The sequence below is a fragment of the Raphanus sativus genome, chromosome 6, assembly GCF_000801105.2.
Source record: "Raphanus sativus cultivar WK10039 chromosome 6, ASM80110v3, whole genome shotgun sequence".
Lineage (NCBI taxonomy): Eukaryota > Viridiplantae > Streptophyta > Magnoliopsida > Brassicales > Brassicaceae > Raphanus > Raphanus sativus.
This window is the reverse complement of record NC_079516.1, coordinates 26,692,852-26,712,561: the sequence shown is the minus strand read 5'-3', so window position 1 is coordinate 26,712,561 and position 19,710 is coordinate 26,692,852. Positions and strand designations below refer to the sequence as shown.

The window sequence follows — 19,710 nt, the reverse complement described above, 5'->3', positions numbered from 1 at the left end:
AAAGGTTTAATGAACATGAAAAAAGTCAGATTATTATCCCAAAACGAATGGAGTCAAAAGAGTCTTTGCGTCTTACACAAACACTTTAAAGAACATGATATGTCCAACACTGAAGTAAATGACTATCAGAAAACGCATCTACTTACCTCAGAGAGTGTTTGCAAAAACCCATCAGAATCATTGAGCAATAGATGATAGAAAACCTGTATAGTCTTTGCAGAGCTTGTTTCTCTACATACCACCTAAAGACTTTTTTCTCCTTTCAGATGCTGCAGTATATCATTCATTACTCTTGCTGATGTAGGAAGAGCAGCTCTAGTTAATATGTGCTAGAAAGAATAATACAATTATTAGTGAAAGAAGTTCTCAAACAAAATGTTTTGCCTGCTCAACATGCAACGAATCATTCTGAGATAAAAAAAACTAGGGCTGGGAAAAAATATTTGGTATTTGCCCGGTATTCATTATTTGCGAGCTTGCGACGGTGAGGTGAGAGCTTCAAATTCCTTTCATGATGGCGAGAGATGGCGAGAGAGATGGCAAGAGAGCGACGGTGAGGTGAGAGCTTCAAGCTCCTTTCATGGTGGCGAGAGAAAAGTTGAGATTTGAGAGGTTTTTGTCGGCAGAGAGAGAACGATGAGACTGAAAAAACGATGAAATTAAGTTTGTAATATTTGAGTTTTACCAAGGACAATATCGACATTTCCGCATTTCGACTGAACCGGTTCTAGCCAAATGATCTGATTCGGTTCAATCAACTGGTTTGCAGAATTAAAATTAAATTTTCGAAAGTCATTCAACTGAGCCATTTGAACGAGTCATACTTTTGTGTCTAAACGAACAAAGCGCTCAGCTTCATCCAAATGGCTCAATTGAATGAGGAAACGAACAGGGCCTGAATCATCCAACTGATCAAACATTTACTTGACAAGACAATAAACAAAAAAGCAAATTGATAATGAATCATAAACTGTTGTGTTAAAAAAAGAATCATAAACTGATACAAAACTGAACGAGAATACATTAGGGAACCCAAAAAGAGAGTTTTGCTTTCACTCTATGTAACTTTTACAGTAACACCCTTTGATCTTCCTCTACTACAAAGTTCATTTATAACATCAGAGTATGCAATACCCTCACTGCTAACTTCCTCCTTTGATTCAGCATTTTCCTGTGTCTCTCCCCGCAAACTCTGTTTCGCGGATCCAAACTTTCCAGAAACTTTCTCCAACAATTCTTCGGCTTCACTCAGCTTACCATCTTCCATAAGTGCAGTGACAATACTATTATATGTAAACCGATCAGGCTCTAGTCTTTTCTCCTCCATTTCTGATAGAAGATCAAACGCTTCTTTTAGCTTCCTGTCCTTGCAGAAAGCAGAGATCATCGTGTTGTATGTAACCGTATCAACCTCCCTCTCCTCGATGAGCGAATTGAAGAAATTGAGAGCCTTTTCCGTCATACCCTCCTTGCAAAGACCATTGAGAAGAATGTTACATGTGTAGTTATCCGGCTTGAAAGAGTGTCTGATGCTTTCGTTATAAAACTCGAACGCTTTCTCAACACGTCCTTCTTTGCAGTATCCGTGGATGATTGAATTGAAAGTAGTGTCATCAGGAAGCAAACCGCTCTCAGCAAGCTCATCGAACTTTTCAATAGCTAGCTCAGTTTTCCCATTGTGACAGAGACCTCCAATTAAAGAGTTGAACGTGCTCACTGTGGGAATGATCTTTGTCTTCTTCATCTCTTCCCACATCTCCAAAGCCATCTCAACCTTTTCTTCCCTGAAGTAACCTGTGATTAACGTTCCGTAACTAACCTCGTCAACAATATAACCTCGCTTGCGAGCACTATCCAGCAACTTGCGAGCTTCATCAAGTTTCCTCTCTTTACACAAAGCATCAAGAATGGTATTAAGCGTAATGGTATTCATCTTAATGCCCTTCTGCCCCATCTCACGCATCATCTCAAGTGCACCATTCAAGTCTCCTACTTTCAAATACCCTTTAATCAATGTATGATAAGTAACTCTATCAGGACAAAACCCATGCACTTCCACCAATTCCTTAACCTTCCTACCAACCTCCTCCATCTTCCCTTCTTTGCAAAGCCACTTAAGAGATATGTTATGAGTCACTTGGTTAGGTTTAACTCCATGATTCACCATTTTCTCCATCAACTTCTTAGCTTCCAAACTCATCCCCAACTCGAAACACCCATCAATCAACGTATTGTAAGTAACAACATCAGGCATCAACTTCAACTCCTTCATCTCATTTACCAACTCAAAAGCTTCCTTAATACTTCCCTCATTGCACAGCCCATTCATCAACATGTTATAAGTGCGTAGATCCGGTAACATGTTCGTCTGCTTCATCAGCTCCACAATCTGAAACGCCTCCTTCAACGAACCTAGTTTACAGTAACCATAGACTAGATTATTGTAAGTATCTTTATTCGGAACCAACCCATTCCTCTTCATATCCAACAAAAGCTCCTTAACATCATTCAAACGCCCCTTCTTAGACATGGCTTTCAAAACCGTATTGTAAGTAACGTTATCAGGCTGAACATCGAACTCACTAACCATCCTATCGATCATCCCCACGGCTTCCTCGAGCTTTCCTTCTAAGCAAAACCCATGAATCAACACATTGAAAGTCTTGGCATTTAGCGAGACGCCGAGCTTAACCATGTCGTCAAACACTTCTCTGGCGTTAGCGAGGGAGAAGGTAGAAGGGTACCTGACCAAACCGATGAGGAGAGTGTTGCAAGTGAGAGGGTTCGGTTTGAGTTTCAACCGGACCATCTTGTGGAAGATCTGCAGCGCGACGTGAGGCTTCCCGGCTTGGAGGTAAGCGCCGAGGGAGAGGTCGAGGAGGGCTTTGGAGGGAGGTGGGGAGAGGTGGAGATTCGGGTGGAGGAGGGAGTTGGAGAGGGAGAGTGGTGCACCACCATCGGAGGTTGTTGTTGTTGTTGTTGTGAGGATGTGGGAGACGAGGAGAGATTTGGCGTCGGAGAATTTGTGGTGGGAGATGAGAGAGCGGACGAGGGAGAGAAGGGGGAGAGGGGAGTCGGATGGGAAGGCTTCGGGGGTCGAGGATTTAGCCCAGTGGAAGAAGGAGAGGAGGGTTTCGGGTCTTTTGGCGAGGGAAGGAGAGGAGAGGAGAGAGAGGAGGAGAGGCTGGGTGATCTGAGGGATGTATGGATTTAGGGTTTCGAGGAAATGGGTTTTCTCCGATGTGAGGATTGATGAAAGGGTTTTGAGTAGTTGAGATTCCGGTGGCTTCAGAGTCGCCATTGTTGTCGGATGTCTGATTGCATCGTCGTGGAGAAATGTTACGAAGCTTTTTTTCATTGTGATGTGCTAAACCGGAACAAACCGACAGTCCTGAACCGGAAATTGGAGACGCGGTTTTGTATTGTATTTCATTGTGGTGGGCTAAACCGTAACAAAGCTCTGAAGCTCTCTTTTTTATCTCTTGTATAGTTGTTCTGACTGCTAATTTCATGAAAAACGCATTAGTTGATTTAATTTCATACCAACTACCACGACAACGTTCAGGCACATCAATATTCAGATACTGTAAAGCTTGTTAAAGCCACTCCTTTTGATTATGGAAATGATCATGTCAATCTTTAGATCCTGGTCTTGTCTTCGACCAGTATGAGATTGATTGGTATTTGGTAGGGATGTCATTTTTATATGTGGCGGCGGCGTTTGTGAAAGTCCTTATTCCTTGTTTGAAGGCATTGGAGGGTTGGCCTATCTGTTCCTTGACATTGTCGACCCATCTCAGGCCAACTTCTTAGATTACGATCTTTTTATCTCACAGATCGTTAACATCTACACTTTTTTTTTACTTGGAGACCTATAGTAATTAGAGAAGACGAGGGCAGACAGAGTGTTTTAGTAAAAGCAATATGTTGTTGTTTGGTGGTGAATCAGTTAAGAATTAATGTCTAGTGAAACTATGAAGAGATCTGCCTGGAAACTCTATTTAACTATATGAATGTTAAAGAGTGAGAGTCTGAAACACGAAGTGACCACAAATGTTCGACCGTTCTGTATTGTCTCTGAGTATTACATGGTTTCTTCATGAAACAAGGGGAAAAAACAGAGCACTTGTCTTTCTGGAATATGTATACACCACCACCAAACGCACTTGCAAAATCTGTCTTACTTTCATTGGATCTAAAACATGAACAGAACACCCTCCACAGTCAAAACTCTTGATCCTTTCGTACAAGACGCTCAGCATCTCCAAGCTCAACTTCACCGCCTTTCCTTTCTATCCCACCCTGAAACATCAACTCTATCTGCTCCAGCGACTTCCCGCTAGTCTCCGGGACTAACATGTACACGAAGACAACCGAGAGCGCAGACACAAGGGAGAAGATAAAGAAAGTTCCACCGACAGTGATGGCACGTGACACCGACAGGAAAGACATGGCCACTATACCGCTGCAGACCCTGTTCCCGACAGCACCAAGCGCTGAAGCCTGCGCTCTTAGCCGTAACGGGAAGATCTCTGACGTCAAGACCCAGCAGACAGGTCCCATCCCAATAGAGAAGAAAGCAACGTTCCCACAAACAAAGAGAAGCGCCAAGGCTATGCCAAGCGTTCCTTGGCCGAGAAACGTGAGAGTGAAGCTTAGACTAAAGAGACACAGAGTCATCCCAACTGTGCTCACGTAAAGCAGAGGTTTCCTTCCAACGCTATCGATCAAGAAAGTGGCGAAGAGTATGAACAACGTTTTCGTGATCCCGACAGCAACGGTTGCAGCTAGCAGCTTGGTCTCGTCTTGTATCCCTGCCTCTTTCAGAATCTCCGGGCTATAGTAGACGGTGGCGTCGATACCAGTGATCTGCTGAAAACACTGGATCCCAAACCCAACGATGAGCATTTTTCTTACAGCAGGAGATGGGCTAAGAAGCTCCCGCCACATGGGTCTCTCTTCGCCGCCTTCTGTCTTCGCAGCAGCTAGCTGTATCTCCGCGAGCCGCTCTTCCGCTTCATCGTCTCTCTCGTTCGTCTTCATGAGCACCTCTCTTGCTCTGTCCACTTGACCTTTCAGCACCAGCCACCTAGGCGATTCAGGGATCACGCACAACGCAAATCCTATAAAAACCGAAGGAAGGATGCCTACAGCAAGCATGATCCTCCAGCTGATATGCACGGAGAGCCCGGAGAAGGCGTAGTTAGAGACATAGCCCAGCAAGATCCCTAAGTTGATGAAGATCTCAGGGAACGAAGTGAGGAAGCCTCTAGCCACGGTGGGAGATATCTCAGCAATGTAAACAGGAGCAATCATGACGCCGAGTCCGATACCGATCCCGGCGAAAGTTCTTCCGATCATGAGAACCTCGAAGGAAGGAGCAACCGCCATGACGGCAGCGCCGGCCTGGAAGACAAGAGCAGCCAAGGCCATGGTCCATTTCCTGCCGATGGAGTCAGAGGTTCTTCCGCCGGCTAAGCTACCAAACAGAGAGATGATGCTGAGGCTGCCGATGAGGACTTCCGTCTGCACTTCGGTTATATTGAGATCCTGCTGTATGAACAACACCGCACCGCTCATTACACCAACATCTGGGTCATGAAATCAAAAACACCAAAACAGAGGAAACCGTTTCTTGTAAGCAAAACAATTAAAAAGAAAAAGGAAAACAGAGGAGACCGTTTCTATTGGTTAGACGGAGACTAATAACTAACCGTAGCCGAGGAGAACATTGTTCAAGGATGCAAAGAAGGCGCAGGCCATAACGTATTTCCTGGATCTGCTGCGATGATGATGATCCTCACGAGTTCCCTCCCCGTCGGAATCCATTCTCTGATACTTATTCCTCTTGCTTCCGATGATAGAGACCGCCGGAAAATCAGAGCCACCGTCATTTTCTAACGCCGGAAGAGTCATTTCTCTCCGCCGGAAGAGGATTCAGACGGAGGAACAGAGCAGAAGTTTCGGAAAGAGAATTCAGACAAAAGAATTTTGTGAAGAAATATCCCGTGGATGTCGGGATGGGGGAGCAGATCTGAAACGGAGACTAGAGGAAAATCAGCATCTCCTTTGTGTTTTGACCAAATTGGTGAATTTTCTATTCAAAGAACACAACTTGACCCAAAGCCAAAGGTAAAGAATGACTTTGTCAGTCGTTCATTTGTTTAGTGTTGTTTACATTAACATGTTTACACTTCGTTCCATGAATTAAACTAACTAATAGTAATATTGTTTTCTTAATTAGAAAAAGTTATACTAAGAAACGTAAAGAGAAGGTTAGAAAATTATAAACTATATATAAAATCAAAGATAGAATGGACCTTTCAAGGTACCAACAGCTCATCTTTTTAGCTACCTATGAATGATATCTGTCGGTGGTTCTTCCAAGCTGATTGGAACTAAAGAGACAGGCTCAACGACGTGGTGGCACCAACAAACCTCTCCTTCATTGACATATTTTCCTTTAACTCTGTATATAGACTGATCTTGCAATCCCTGGATTCACATTTTCACACAAGACACAAGTCTTTACTTGTTGACCAATTAAAATAGTGGCAACTTCATCGACATTACCACAATTTTATTGGGAAAAAATGTCATTTAAATCATCAATTTTTAAATTTGGTTGAAATAAATCACTAATTTTTCGGTAAATAAAAAAAATATTCAATTTTTATTGACAAACCAATTTTTTTCATGAAATTTGTTGACCATATCATCTTAGTCATATCGTTAGTTATGAACCACTCAAGTATCTAACTCCTTAGTCTTGTGTTTCTCTTTACTCGGACGTATAAAACTATCTCTACTAAAAATTCTGTATATATGCTAACCGGCAAAGTTCTTTAGAGTAAAACCCTAAAGATCTATTCAGTGGAAACTTTCGATTTTTTTTTTCACTGAATAAGCCAATCTTCCTTCTCTAAGATCGATTGCTTCTTTTCCACTATTTCCCTTAATCTGATTCCTCATCAAATATTCCTTTAATATTCACACCTTGAAAGACACTCCACTCAACTTGATATTCGTGTTCACGCACACCAATTAACCTAATGTGCACACTACCACAATCGAATGGTATGTCGATGTAGCTCTTTAGGATCGAATCCACAGAGACCAACTATTACACTTTATTTTTATGAGATCAATATCAAGCTAAAACAATATGAGGGTTTTGATTGAGGGTAATGTGACAAGCATCAAATAAAATAAATGTAAATTCAATTTAAAGAAAAGCCAGCCTAGGGTTACTTCATCGGGTGCTAATACTTGTGAGCTGAACAATTATTCAAGTGCTAATAAGAACAGTCTAGAACTCGGATCACTCAAGTAGAACAGCCCACTGTCGTGGAACTGCTCCCTATGCTGATCGATCTCACCGTCTAACTGTCATTGAGGCGAGAAGCGATCGCAAGCAATAGAGATCAAGTCCGATAGGTTCACAAAATACCCTAATATCTACTTTCGCTGATTAGGGATGCAATGCTCATTCAAAACAGATCTAGCAACCTATTACACGGTTAATGAACAGGTTAAACCTATGATCTAACACTAAGCGGCCACTTTAATGCAAGCAATAAGAACAGTTATGAATGAAGACAATCATTGGGTTCACTTATCTATGTTTAGCTCACGAAATCAACACCTTAGAACCCTAGACAAGCTAGCCGACTACTCAACCATGACACAAGAGATCAAAGATATAACAGATGAAGAAAACATGTTGAATCAATAAAATAAATGAGACAGGGTTCAGGATTCTTCTCAAGAGTGTAGAGAGCCTTCTCCCTTTACAAAGTAGCAAATCTCAACAACGGAGTCTTAGGGTCTGTTTCTCTATGAAAAATAGTGTAGAATGATGTAGAAAAATAGAAAAAGAAGTTATATCAAAAGCCACAGGCGGCCAGAGAGAAAAAGAGGATAATTAGGGCAAATCCCGAGATGTTGTATTTTCCTTATTCGTCGGGAACAACCGCGGGATCACTCCGTCTGCTTGTTCCGCTTGATCGGGAGCAGTCATCAGACTGTTCTCCATGAAAATCACCAAACTGCACTGTTTTCTGCTTCTTTTGTTCCAGCAGGTCCATCTCCCATCCAGTGCAACTCCAGACCTGTAATGACTCGAAAAGGACTAGAAAGACTCGATAAAGACTTGAAAACCAATTAGAAAACATATATACAATGATGTATAAAACACCATATATCAATTCTCCCAGACTTAGATCCTTGTTTGTCCTCGAACAAGTCCAAGTATCAAGAACAGGGAGAAAGGTTTGAAAGTGTGGGAACTCTCCTATTCTCAGCAACCATACCTTAACCACGAATCTCTGAACCATACGAGCAGTAAACTAGGACAACACACCCTTACCAGAACCCCACTGACTGCTGTTCGAAAATCGGCTCCATACTCTACATCTCAAACCTGAAAAAGCAACACTATCGAGACACAACTCCCTACATTCATTTAAGAGCAGCGTGAGCTTCTCATCACAGGCACTATTCAGGGTAGACGGTCTAGGTGTGGAATAGGCTAATTTTATGGTGGAGCTAAAGAGTGTTTAGGGGCTACCAACTTTTCGTAGTGGATGCAGGATATCGCGCAAAATAGTCGTGAGAGGACGGCTCCATTGATGTCCACAGCCCCTTACTCGTTTTGCTATCTCAGGAGCGACTGTTCTTTTGGTTCGGGAACAATCATCAGACTGCTCCGCTCATTTGTCTGCTCCTCATCCCTTCAAATTGATACCTACTCTTCTGCTCGACCTTTCCAGTGGCTCATGCATCCTGAATTCTTCTCCTTCTCCATCACCATATGCTAAACAAAATGAAAGATATATATATGTATATATATATATATTTTTTTTTTTAATTTTTTTTTTTTACAAGTACAAAAAGAGATGGTGAGGTGACGAAGAAAGAGGTAACATGTGATGTCAAGGATGCCACTGGTGGTTTTGATTCAAATCATTCTGGTTCTCCACCCATGTTCTTGAACAGCTCATTGGTTATGGAGTGGTTGCTCCCTTAATCTGCTTGTTCTCCTTCTGGCTGAATCTGGTGCAGCAGTAACGAGTAAGAGGCTGCGTCGATCCTTTCCTCTCCGACCTTTTTGCACATATCTGATATAACACTGAAAAACAAATGCATGAAGGTGGAATAAAGGCTAAGGTTCAGGGTGGGAACTAGCTAAAGATGAGCTAGCCACTCAGGAACAACAAGATGGATAGAAAGAATAAGAAGTCCTGAGTGTAGTTCTCGTTTCCCTGATCTAGTGCCCATAACAAGAAGAATTTCAGTCAAGATTAGGTTCAAGTTATTTGGAGTTAAGTCTACCCAGTGTAACCTGATCGGCTGAGAACTTCTGGAGAATCAAGTGAGATATGTCAGAGTGTTCCGGGTCCACATGTGTGTCTTTCGCCACTGCTAAGGTCATTGAATAAGATAACTAAAGCACGAGGTGGTTAGTGATCAACACAGAATAAGGTCCTAATTCCCACAAAATTTTGACTGACTCGATCCTGAAAACTGACTCAAACTGACTCAAGATAAAAACAAAAGAAAGAAACGAGTTAGTAAACGACGAAGACCCTCCCCCAGACTTACTTCACAACGTCTCGGTGTGAAAATAAATCAGAGAGAAGGTGAAAACAAGAATTTACAATTTTTTTGGTCGAGATACTTACCTGGAGCGGGTGCTCCGAAACATTTTGGGTGTTCTGTCGCCAGATTTTCACCTGGGCGGTTGTTCTTGGCTCCTGCAGAACAGGGAGCTCCGTTTCTGCAACCCAGAATTTTTCGAAGTATCTCGGATTTTTCTGTTTTTTGACCTGAAACTCAATAAACTAAAACAAAAATAAGCAAACAAAAACAAAACCAAGTTATATTTACACTTACCAGTGGGTTGCCTCCCACCAAGCGCTTGGTTAAAGTCACTAGCTTGACTTGGTGACATGGATCAGTCGGGTTGAGCATGAGGGCTTGTTCCAAAACAAGTTCCACAATCAGACATGTTCAGCTTCAAAACTCTGCTCAACAACCCTTTACAGCAGCTTCTCCTTTCTCTTTCAGCTCATCTGTGAGAATAACTCTGACCTTGGAGAAAGGTTTAGAGGTACCCTTACACTTTACCTCATATTCAATGGATTTCTCATCACACCAGTGAGGTGTCAAAGTCATAGTAGGATCTCCTTTGACCCTTTTCTTCTGGACTTTCTCTTTCACCCTTGCATTCCCACTGAGTTTCTTGGTATCATTGTGAGGATCTCCATTCAGAACTTCCTTGAACTCACTGTTTTTACCAAGCTTCTTCCTTGGAACAACCTTCAGCTTTTCTCCACTGAACACTGAGATGCAAGAGGCGTGTAGTTTCTGAAATCGGGTGGGAACAGCCTGATAGAAGACATTCTTGTTGATGTGGGAGAAGGAGACTCTCTTATTAGGCATATCAACGATTGCTCCCACTGTAGCCATAAATGTCCTTCCTAAGATCAAAGGCATCTCATGATCCTTGTTCATCTCAACAACCTGAAATTCAGTATGGAGAACACAGTCCCCAACTTGGACAGGAAGGTTGCGAATAGTGCCATAAGGAATTGCTCTGGAAGAGTTTGCAAAAGTCAGAGTCACCTGAGAAGGCTCAACATCAGCAATGCCCAACTTGTCTACAATCGCCTTTGAGACAAGATTCACACAAGATCCAGAGTCACAAAGAGCTTCCTCAAATTCTACTCCAGCAATGGAACATGGAAAAGCAAATTTTCCAGGGTCATCAACCTTAGGCAACACCTTCAGGTGTCTAGGTGGAATCGGATAGGGAACCTTAGGAACATAGACTCGCACTGGTGGAATATCAGTAGATTCGTCGGGAGCGGGAATAGTCGAGGGAGCAGTCGCGGGAGCAGTCACTCTAGAGCTAACAGACTGTTCTATTCTCTGTTCTGCGCCCAGAACAGTCTCAGCGAGCAGTTGTTCCGCTTGTTTTTCCTCAGATTTCTCACGGCTCTGCTCGGTTGCATTACAGTGCTCAACCCTAGGATTCATCACACTCTTTCCACGAATGATCTCTTGCTGCCTTTTAACAGTTTCAGTAGTTTGAGCAAGATGAACATCAATCCTCTTTATGTGGTTGCTCACAGTATCATATTTTGAATTCAGCTCAGTGAACATGTTGTCCATCCTGGTGTTGATGTCTGCGGTAACCTGATTCAGTGCCTTGACCTGAAGCTGCTGGCTCTGGAGCATCTGCTGCATCATAATGTTCAGATTTTTCAGTTCATCTGGCGGACTGTTCCCTGCAGTTGGAGCACTCGCGGCTGGAACAACTTGATGATTGCTCTGCGGGGTGGTGTTCTGATACCCAGATCCTTGTGCTTGGTTGTTCTGCAGTAGCTGATCGATCTTAGCTGTCAGCTCATCAATTTTCTGGGTGTGTACACTGTTGACTTCCTTGGAGCGATCGCTCTCCTGATTCTCATTGGCTGAGCTAGCTGTCATGTTCTCAATCAGCTAGAGCGCTCCATCAGTGGTCTGAGTCATGAAGTCTCCATTTCTCGAAGAGTTTAGAGCACCTTGGTATTTCCAGTCCACCCCATCATAGAAAATGCCCAGGAGGTAATCATCATCAAATCCATGGTGAGGACATTCTCTCTGGTAGTCATTGAAGCGCTCCCATGCGTCACAAAAAGGCTCATCATGGAGCTGTCTGAATGAAGTGATCTTGTTCCTCAATGCAGCTGTTCTCGCCTTAGAGTAGAAATGGTTGAGGAACGCTGATCGGACCTGTTCCCATGAAGTGAGAGAGCCGGTAGGGAGGGAGTTCAACCACCGTGCAGATTTTCCATCAAGAGAGAATGGGAATAGCATGCACTTGATGTAGTCTGGTGGCACACCATTTGCACGAGTAAAACTGCAGACTTTTTCGAAATTCTCAATATGCTCCATTGGATTTTCTGCAGAGAGACCAGAGAACACTTTTCTCTGCACCAGATCAATCAGAGCAGGCTTGATCTCGAAGTCCTGCCTGGTGCAGAGTGGAGGAACAATGGCAGAGCGCGTAGTAGGAATGTTCCGCGGAAGGTTTCTCTCCCTGATTGGAACAGTCTGCGCTGCTTGTTCCTGCCGCGCGAGAGCAGCCTGTTGAGCAGCATCCTGTTGAGCTTGGATGGTCTGCTGCATCTGAAGCATCTGCTGTTGCATCAGTTGCATTGCTGCAGCGAGATCATCCTGTTGGCCGTGATCACCCATGGTGGTGTTGGTTGGCCATGATTGTTGTATGTTCTGTTTTTCTAAACCTTGCGATCTCCTGCAACAAAGAGAAAAGAGCAAGTTAGAGGTCTTAGACTAACTAAATAACCGAAAAATAAAGGTAAAAAGATGGTCCCCGGCAACGGCGCCAAATTGATATTCGTGTTCACGCACACCAATTAACCTAATGTGCACACTACCACAATCGAATGGTATGTCGATGTAGCACTTTAGGATCGAATCCACAGAGACCAACTATTACACTTTATTTTTATGGGATCAATATCAAGCTAAAACAATATGGGGGTTTTGATTGAGGGTAATATGACAAGCAGCAAATAAAATAAATGTAAATTCAATTTAAAGAAAAGCTAGCCTAGGGTTACTTCATCGGGTGCTAATACTTGTGAGCTGAACAATTATTCAAGTGCTAATAAGAACAGTCTAGAACTCGGATCACTCAAGTAGAACAGCCCACCGTCGTGGAACTGCTCCCTATGCTGATCGATCTCACCGTCTAACTGTCGTTGAGGCGAGAAGCGATCGCAAGCAATATAGATCAAGTCCGATAGGTTCACAAAACACCCTAATATCTACTTTCGCTGATTAGGGATACAATGCTCATTCAAAACAGATCTAGCAACCTATTACACGGTTAATGAACAGGTTAAACCTATGATCTAACACTAAGCGGCCACTTTAATGCAAGCAATAAGAACATTTATGAATGAAGACAATCATTGGGTTCACTTATCTATGTTTAACTCACGAAATCAACACCCTAGAACTCTAGACAAGCTAGCCGACTACTCAGCCATGACACAAGAGATCAAAGATATAACAGATGAAGAAAACATGCTGAATCAATAAAATAAATGAGATAGGGTTCAGGATTCTTCTCAAGAGTGTAGAGATCCTTCTCCCTTTACAAAGTAGCAAATCTCAACAACGGAGTCTTAGGGTCTGTTTCTCTATGAAAAATAGCGTAGAATGATGTAGAAAAATAGAAAAAGAAGTTATATCAAAAGCCACAGGCGGCCAGAGAGAAAAAGAGGATAATTAGGGCAAATCCCGAGATGTTGTATTTTCCTTATTCGTCGGGAACAACCGCGGGATCACTCCGTCTGCTTGTTCCGTTTGATCGATGCAGTCATCAGACTGTTCTGCGTGAAAATCACCAAACTGCACTGTTTTCTGCTTCTTTTGTTCCAGCAGGTCCATCTTCCATCCAGTGCAACTCCAGACCTGTAATGACTCAAAAAGGACTAGAAAGACTCGATAAAGACTTGAAAACCAATTAGAAAACATATATACAATGATGTATAAAACACCATATATCACAACTCCACGTTTCATGATTTCTTTGTGATGTAGTTCATGTCGTACTTTATGAACTACTTCACCTCTTCTCTGATTACATATCTTCAATATTCTGATTTTTTAATTTGTGCATCTCGAAAATACTTGAGATGAAGACCACTAATCCACACACATCCAGAAATGCAAGTACTCACAAGATTAGTGCAACAAAACATACTTAGATTATCCTCAAAACTGGTCCAAATTTAATACATCTTTATAAAAAAAATTCATTTAAAGTTATAGAAATATCAATTATGAATTTTACTATTTAACACGTGTTAGTGGTCCAGTGGTTAAAACTCAACCTAGGAAGTCATGGGTTCGAGCGTCGCTGGGAGGTGATTTTCTTGAGGGACATTCGGGACCAATACGGAGAAGCCTTCTAACATGTGGCCACTGGTGGAATTTACATAGGATGATCACCAGTCTTCCTGGATGCCTTCGTCGGGCTCCGGCGGGCCCTTAGTGGCTCAGATTACCCGGACGGTCATTACGCGCTAGTCGGATCCTCTCGAGGCTCCGGATACCAGGGTCATAAAAAAAAGAATTTTACTATTTAAAATAAATATTACATGTAAATTTATATTTATATTTTAAATAAAAATATATTAAAGATATTATTAAAGTTCAATTTTAGAAAAAAATACGTAAGAATATCTTTAGAATATTAAAATAATAGGTTAGATATGATATATATTTAATAACTAGGTGTTTTGCCCGCACATGCGGGCATAAATTTCTTATAAATACTTATTAGTTTATATCTTATTAATCTAAAACCAGCATAATAAATTATTATTTATGTTTTTAAATAGTTAAATCAAACATCAAAATGTTTATATATGTCAAATAATTTTAATCAAAATTTATACTTATTATTGTGTTAAGGTTTTTTAAAACACTCATATCTTAGAGATAGTTTAGAAAATATATTTATATTTTTTGGTTGACTAATATTTAATAATAAATTGTTTTGTATCTTAATTTTTTTAACTTTTATAAAAAAAATATTGTTTTCAGATAGGCACAAAAAGAATATATATAGAAGAACTTTTTTTTTGATAATTCTAAAATATTATTTTGTAATCAATTATTTAATATAGCATATAACATATAAACTTTATATCATTAAAATAAATTAGTGAATAGTTAGAAACTAATAATAAATTAATAACCTATCTAAAAGTCTAAAACCTAATAAAAATATGACAAATAAGAAAATCTAATATAACATATAAATTTAATATAATAATAAAATTCGTTTTTATTTATATATAATATTCATCAAGGCTATTAATTTAAATTAATGATTTAGTGACTCAGCTCAAAACAAATAATACATCAATGATAATTTAGCTTAAACTTAATAAAAATATGATAAATAAGCAAAATTAGCTAAAATCATGGAGAACATGACAAGTAAGCAAAATCACTTCATAAATAATAGTATAGATAATTAAATAGGAGATATGATAGAAAGTTAAATAAATGTAATGATCATATATCTAGACTATTTTGTAAGTAGATAAATAGTGATTTTTAATAATATAGGTATTAAAAACGAAAATCAAATTAAATCAAATTTAAAATATAAAATAAACTCATAATTAAAATAAATTTAAAAAATATAATGTCAAACCAAAAGTTAACTTATAAAAGTAGAATTGGTTTATTATGGAAATTGGTTTATAAATAAAATTATTATACAAAATTCTGGTTTACAAATTTATGTTGATTTGAACTAGTTACTGATTAACAAACCTAAACATAACTAATAAACCAATTAAATCTAATTTAAAAAATTCAAGCTTCTCGTCCGGCGATTCTCCGGCGAACTTCAAGCACATCATCTCCGACCCATCGTCTTCTTCTTCATCCTCTATGGCCCAACTGGATCTAAGCATGTGATAGTGAGTTTCCTCTTATTTCTTTTGCTTAAATCTCTTTTGTCTTCTTCCTTCTTGCAAAGGAGCAGAGTGGAGCAAGACGGCGGGCGGATGAACAAGATAGGGATGAACGGCTGAATGACAGAGAAAAGGAGGACAGCAGAGCAAAGATGAGTTCGAAGGAGAAGGACGGCGGAGGAGCAGTGATGGGTTCAGAGATGATGAAAGAGAAGGATAAGCATGACGGTGTGTTGATGTAAAGATGTCCGCCCTGAAGTAGTCGCTGACGTAGTTGTTGAAGCAGACGTCGTAGTGAGTGGTGAAGACCATGTGGAGTCGAGATGCTGAGCTGGAGTCGTGTAGACTTGGAGAGCAAGGGAGTATCTTGAAGAAAAGGCAAAGAGGAATAAACTTGGGGAGCAAGTTTATGAGTTAAAGGAAGAGGAATAAGTGCATTCCAAGAAAAAGAAAGTTGCACTTATTGATATGGAAGATGTCCATATTGTGGTTCCTTGGAGACTAGGGTTTCGGGAACGTGGAGTTAGTATAAGATAGCTATGTGGTCGTCTGTAGAGAGACAGAAACACAGAGGCTGATCTTATAGAGAGAGAGAAGCGCTTGGAAGTGTTCTGGGTCGTGCTGAAGCAGGGGCTGAAGTACTTGACGGTGGAGAGACATAAGCGGGTAGCTTAGGAATTGTTCAGTAGCAGCTGTTAGGGTGTTAACAGGCTAGCGAGGCTGATTAAGCAGAACTTGTAATTGAGTTGTACAAGGCGATTTCTAATAAAGCTATTGGGTGTGCTTGTGTATTTTGTCTCTCTTGATTTACCTTCTGCATTACTATTGTTTGTGTCGTCTTTGCACTTACAATTGGTATTAGAGCGGGGCTCGATAGAGTTAACGACTTAGTTTCGAGTAGATCAAGGTGAAGATGGACACGGTTATTTCTGTGCAGAAGGCAATCGTGTTGAAAGCGGACCAGTATGGTCATTGGAAGGCTCGCATGAAGCAGTTGATTCGAGGAATCAATGAAGATGCGTGGACAGCTGTGGAGACAGGTTGGGAGGAGCCTACCATAGTCACAGCAGATGGGAAGAAGCCTAAGCCAAAGGAGGATTGGTCAGAGGCAGAGCGCAATGCATCAAAGTTTAATGCAAAGGCGCTTTCGACGATTTTCGGAGCTGTTGAAGTAGAGCAGTTCCAGCTGATTCAGGGGAGTACTTCAGCTAAAGAGGCGTGGGAGATCCTGCTGAATTCGTTTGAAGGAGATGATAGTGTCAAGAGGACACGTCTGGATCATCTTGGGTCGCAGTTTGAGAATCTGAAGTGGTCAGATGCGGATACGGTGGCGAGCTTCAGTGCCAAACTCAGTGCTATGGCGCATGAAGCATGTGTACTTGGAAAGAAGTACAAGGAGAAGAAGCTGGTGAAGAAGTTGTTACGCTGTCTTCCAGCAAGGTTTGGAGCTCAGAAGGCGGTCCTAAATATGACTGCAAACACGGATGAGCTCAAGTTTGACAAGGTTGTGGGTATGCTGAAGGCGGAAGAGATGGAGACAGGCAGTGGCTCAGTGTCTGCATCAGGAGGTACGCCAGGGAGTATAGCCCTTGTAGCTGACAAAGAAGTTGATAGACTTCGAAAGGTTGAAGATGCCTTGGGGTGGATAGTCAGGAATCTTGGAAAGAGGATGAATCACCCTGAGGAGATGAAACAATATGGTCGCCAGGGAGGTGATCGTGGGAATGGCATAAGGAGAGGAAATCTCAGATGCTATGAGTGTGAAGGAGTTGGTCATATAAGGGCTAACTGTCTGTTGGTACAACGAAGAGAGCTCAAGTGCTCTGAGTGTAGAGGTGTTGGACACACACGGCGTGAATGTCCAAACTCAAGGAAGGATAAAGGTAGTCCATTGCAGTCGTCTGATGAGTCAGAGTCTGAAGAAGATGGAAAGGTGAATCTTGTTGCATTTGGTGCACGCAAGGAGGGATCTAGTGAATCCTCTGGTTCAGATCTCAGCACAGATGATGAGGAGTATCACGTGCTGCTTAACAAGTGGTTGAGGGTCGAGGATCAGAATCTGAGATTGGAGGATATGGTTCTGAAGCAGAACGAGCTGCTTGAAGAACTTCGTAAAGAACTTGCGGCTGTGAATGAGAAATATGAGTCTCTTGAGCAGAAGGTTAGCAAGGTGAAGAAAGTTGCTACTGGAGAAGTACAACAGAAGGGGCTGTCACATTTCGTGCATGGGAGCACATCAAAAAGTGGAGCCAAAGAAGCTTGTCAGGAAGTACGTCGGGACGTGCGACAAGGAGTACGGCAGGAAGTTCTACAGCGCGGGGCTGTGAGTAACAAGCCGAAAGTGGTACATCAGTGCAACAACATGAAGGTCAGACAGGGGGTTCTGAAGCATGGGTGTGCAGCTGGTACGAGGAAGGAGACTGATCGGTGCATCAGTAACTGTGTCAGGCCAAAGAAGAAGCAACATCGGATGTGCTGCTGGTTCTGTGGGAAGGTTGGACACAAGAAGGTGGAGTGTTTTGCTCGTGAGAAGAGCAGAAACATGACCAAGAGGGTGAACAAGACGGTCACTAAACCCAAGAGGGTTGAAGAGGTGTCTGTAGCCAAGAGTGGCTTACTTGATGAGATCAAGGAGAAGATATCAGAAGAGGGATGCAGCTCTGGTAGGAGTGATCTTGAGGAAGATCAAGAAGCATCAAGTCTGGAGCTAGGACACGGAGTTGTCCGTAGCACAAAGGGGAAGGAGATCGAAGTGCGTCAGGAAGTGATGCGAGAGGATCTTCAGGAGGGTGATAGCGAAATCACTCCAAGGCTATAGCAACGAGTGCAGAGGGCACTCGGGGTGGTTGAGAAGAGGCTCATGGTCAAGGAGACGACGCATGAAGGAAGCCTGGTCCTCAACAGAAGTGAGTCGAGAGGTAACTCGACAGGTGCGTCAGATCGTGATGCAGTAAGTGTAATCTATTCCGCTGCAGCAGAGGTTGTATCATGGTTACGCATGGAGTAGCAGACGGGTTTGTCTGTAAGGCTTGACATCTAAGCATCTGTTTTAGCTTAGTATGCAATCAAGCAGGGGGAGAATGGTGACGTTCTGGTCCAAGGAGTGCATATCTCATGGGGGAGAAGAGCATAGTGATGGACGTCCTGAAGTAGATGATGCTTGTCTTATGGGGGAGAAAAGCATGGTGTGGTGCACATCTCGTGGGGGAGAAGAGCACATTAAGCGTGGAAGTTTCCAGGTGGGGAACATGGTTGTTGAACCAGAAGAAGGTTGTGCTTGATCGGCACACAAAGCTAAAAGGGGGAGATTGTTGATGTAAAGATGTCTGCCCTGAAGTAGTCGCTGACGTAGTTGCTGAAGCAGACGTCGTAGTGAGTGGTGAAGACCATGTGGAGTCGAGATGCTGAGCTAAAGTCGTGTAGACTTGGAGAGCAAGGGAGTATCTTGAAGAAAAGGCAAAGAGGAATAAACTTGGGGAGCAAGTTTATGAGTTAAAGGAAGAGGAATAAGTGCATTCCAAGAAAAGGAAAGTTGCACTTATTGATATGGAAGATGTCCATATTGTGGTTCCTTGGAGACTAGGGTTTCGGGAACGTGGAGTTAGTATAAGATAGCTATGTGGTCGTCTGTAGAGAGACAGAGACACAGAGGCTGATCTTATAGAGAGAGAGAAGCGCTTGGAAGTGTTCTGGGTCGTGCTGAAGCAGGGGCTGAAGTACTTGACGGTGGAGAGACATAAGCGGGTAGCTTAGGAATTGTTCAGTAGCAGCTGTTAGGGTGTTAACAGGCTAGCGAGGCTGATTAAGCAGAACTTGTAATTGAGTTGTACAAGGCGATTTCTAATAAAGCTATTGGGTGTGCTTGTGTATTTTGTCTCTCTTGATTTACCTTCTGCATTACTATTGTTTGTGTCGTCTTTGCACTTACACGGTGAAGTAAAGATGCATTCGAAGATGGTGATAAAAAGAAGGAAAATTAGGAGGAAGATGAAGAATGTTGACGTTGGTTCGATTTCGATGGAAGAGTAAAAAAATAAAGAGAACTTCGGGTTTCGCCTTCGCACGCGAGAGAAAAAGTAGATACTTAAGAAAATGAAAGTAAAATGTAAAACACGTTGTTTAGAAATCTATTCTATTAATTCTTCAACATGTCCAATTGATTAAATGTTGTATCCAACTTATTTTTTCAAACGATACATAC

General features: G+C 41.9%; 2 protein-coding genes and 1 non-coding gene across 3 annotated transcripts; 1 reads left to right on the top strand and 2 right to left on the bottom strand.

Moving 5' to 3' along the window:
• Window positions 1–973: 973 nt before the first annotated feature.
• On the bottom strand, window positions 974–3,344 carry LOC108806118 (pentatricopeptide repeat-containing protein At2g16880). Its single transcript, XM_018578150.2, has one exon. It carries the CDS (start codon window positions 3,299–3,301, stop codon window positions 1,058–1,060), a length of 2,244 nt encoding a protein of 747 aa, XP_018433652.1. The 5' UTR covers window positions 3,302–3,344; the 3' UTR covers window positions 974–1,057.
• A 700-nt stretch (window positions 3,345–4,044) lies between these two features.
• On the bottom strand, window positions 4,045–6,189 carry LOC108813786 (probable polyol transporter 4). The gene is made up of 2 exons (XM_018586441.2): window positions 5,715–6,189; window positions 4,045–5,591 (listed from the first exon to the last, which is right to left on the bottom strand). The coding sequence occupies exons 1-2, from the start codon at window positions 5,914–5,916 to the stop codon at window positions 4,225–4,227; spliced, it is 1,569 nt and encodes a 522-aa protein (XP_018441943.1). The 5' UTR covers window positions 5,917–6,189; the 3' UTR covers window positions 4,045–4,224.
• A 5,434-nt stretch (window positions 6,190–11,623) lies between these two features.
• On the top strand, window positions 11,624–11,730 carry LOC130497224 (small nucleolar RNA R71). Its single transcript, XR_008936234.1, has one exon. It is a non-coding gene; the product is annotated as a small nucleolar RNA R71 (small nucleolar RNA).
• The last annotated feature ends 7,980 nt before the right edge of the window (window positions 11,731–19,710 follow it).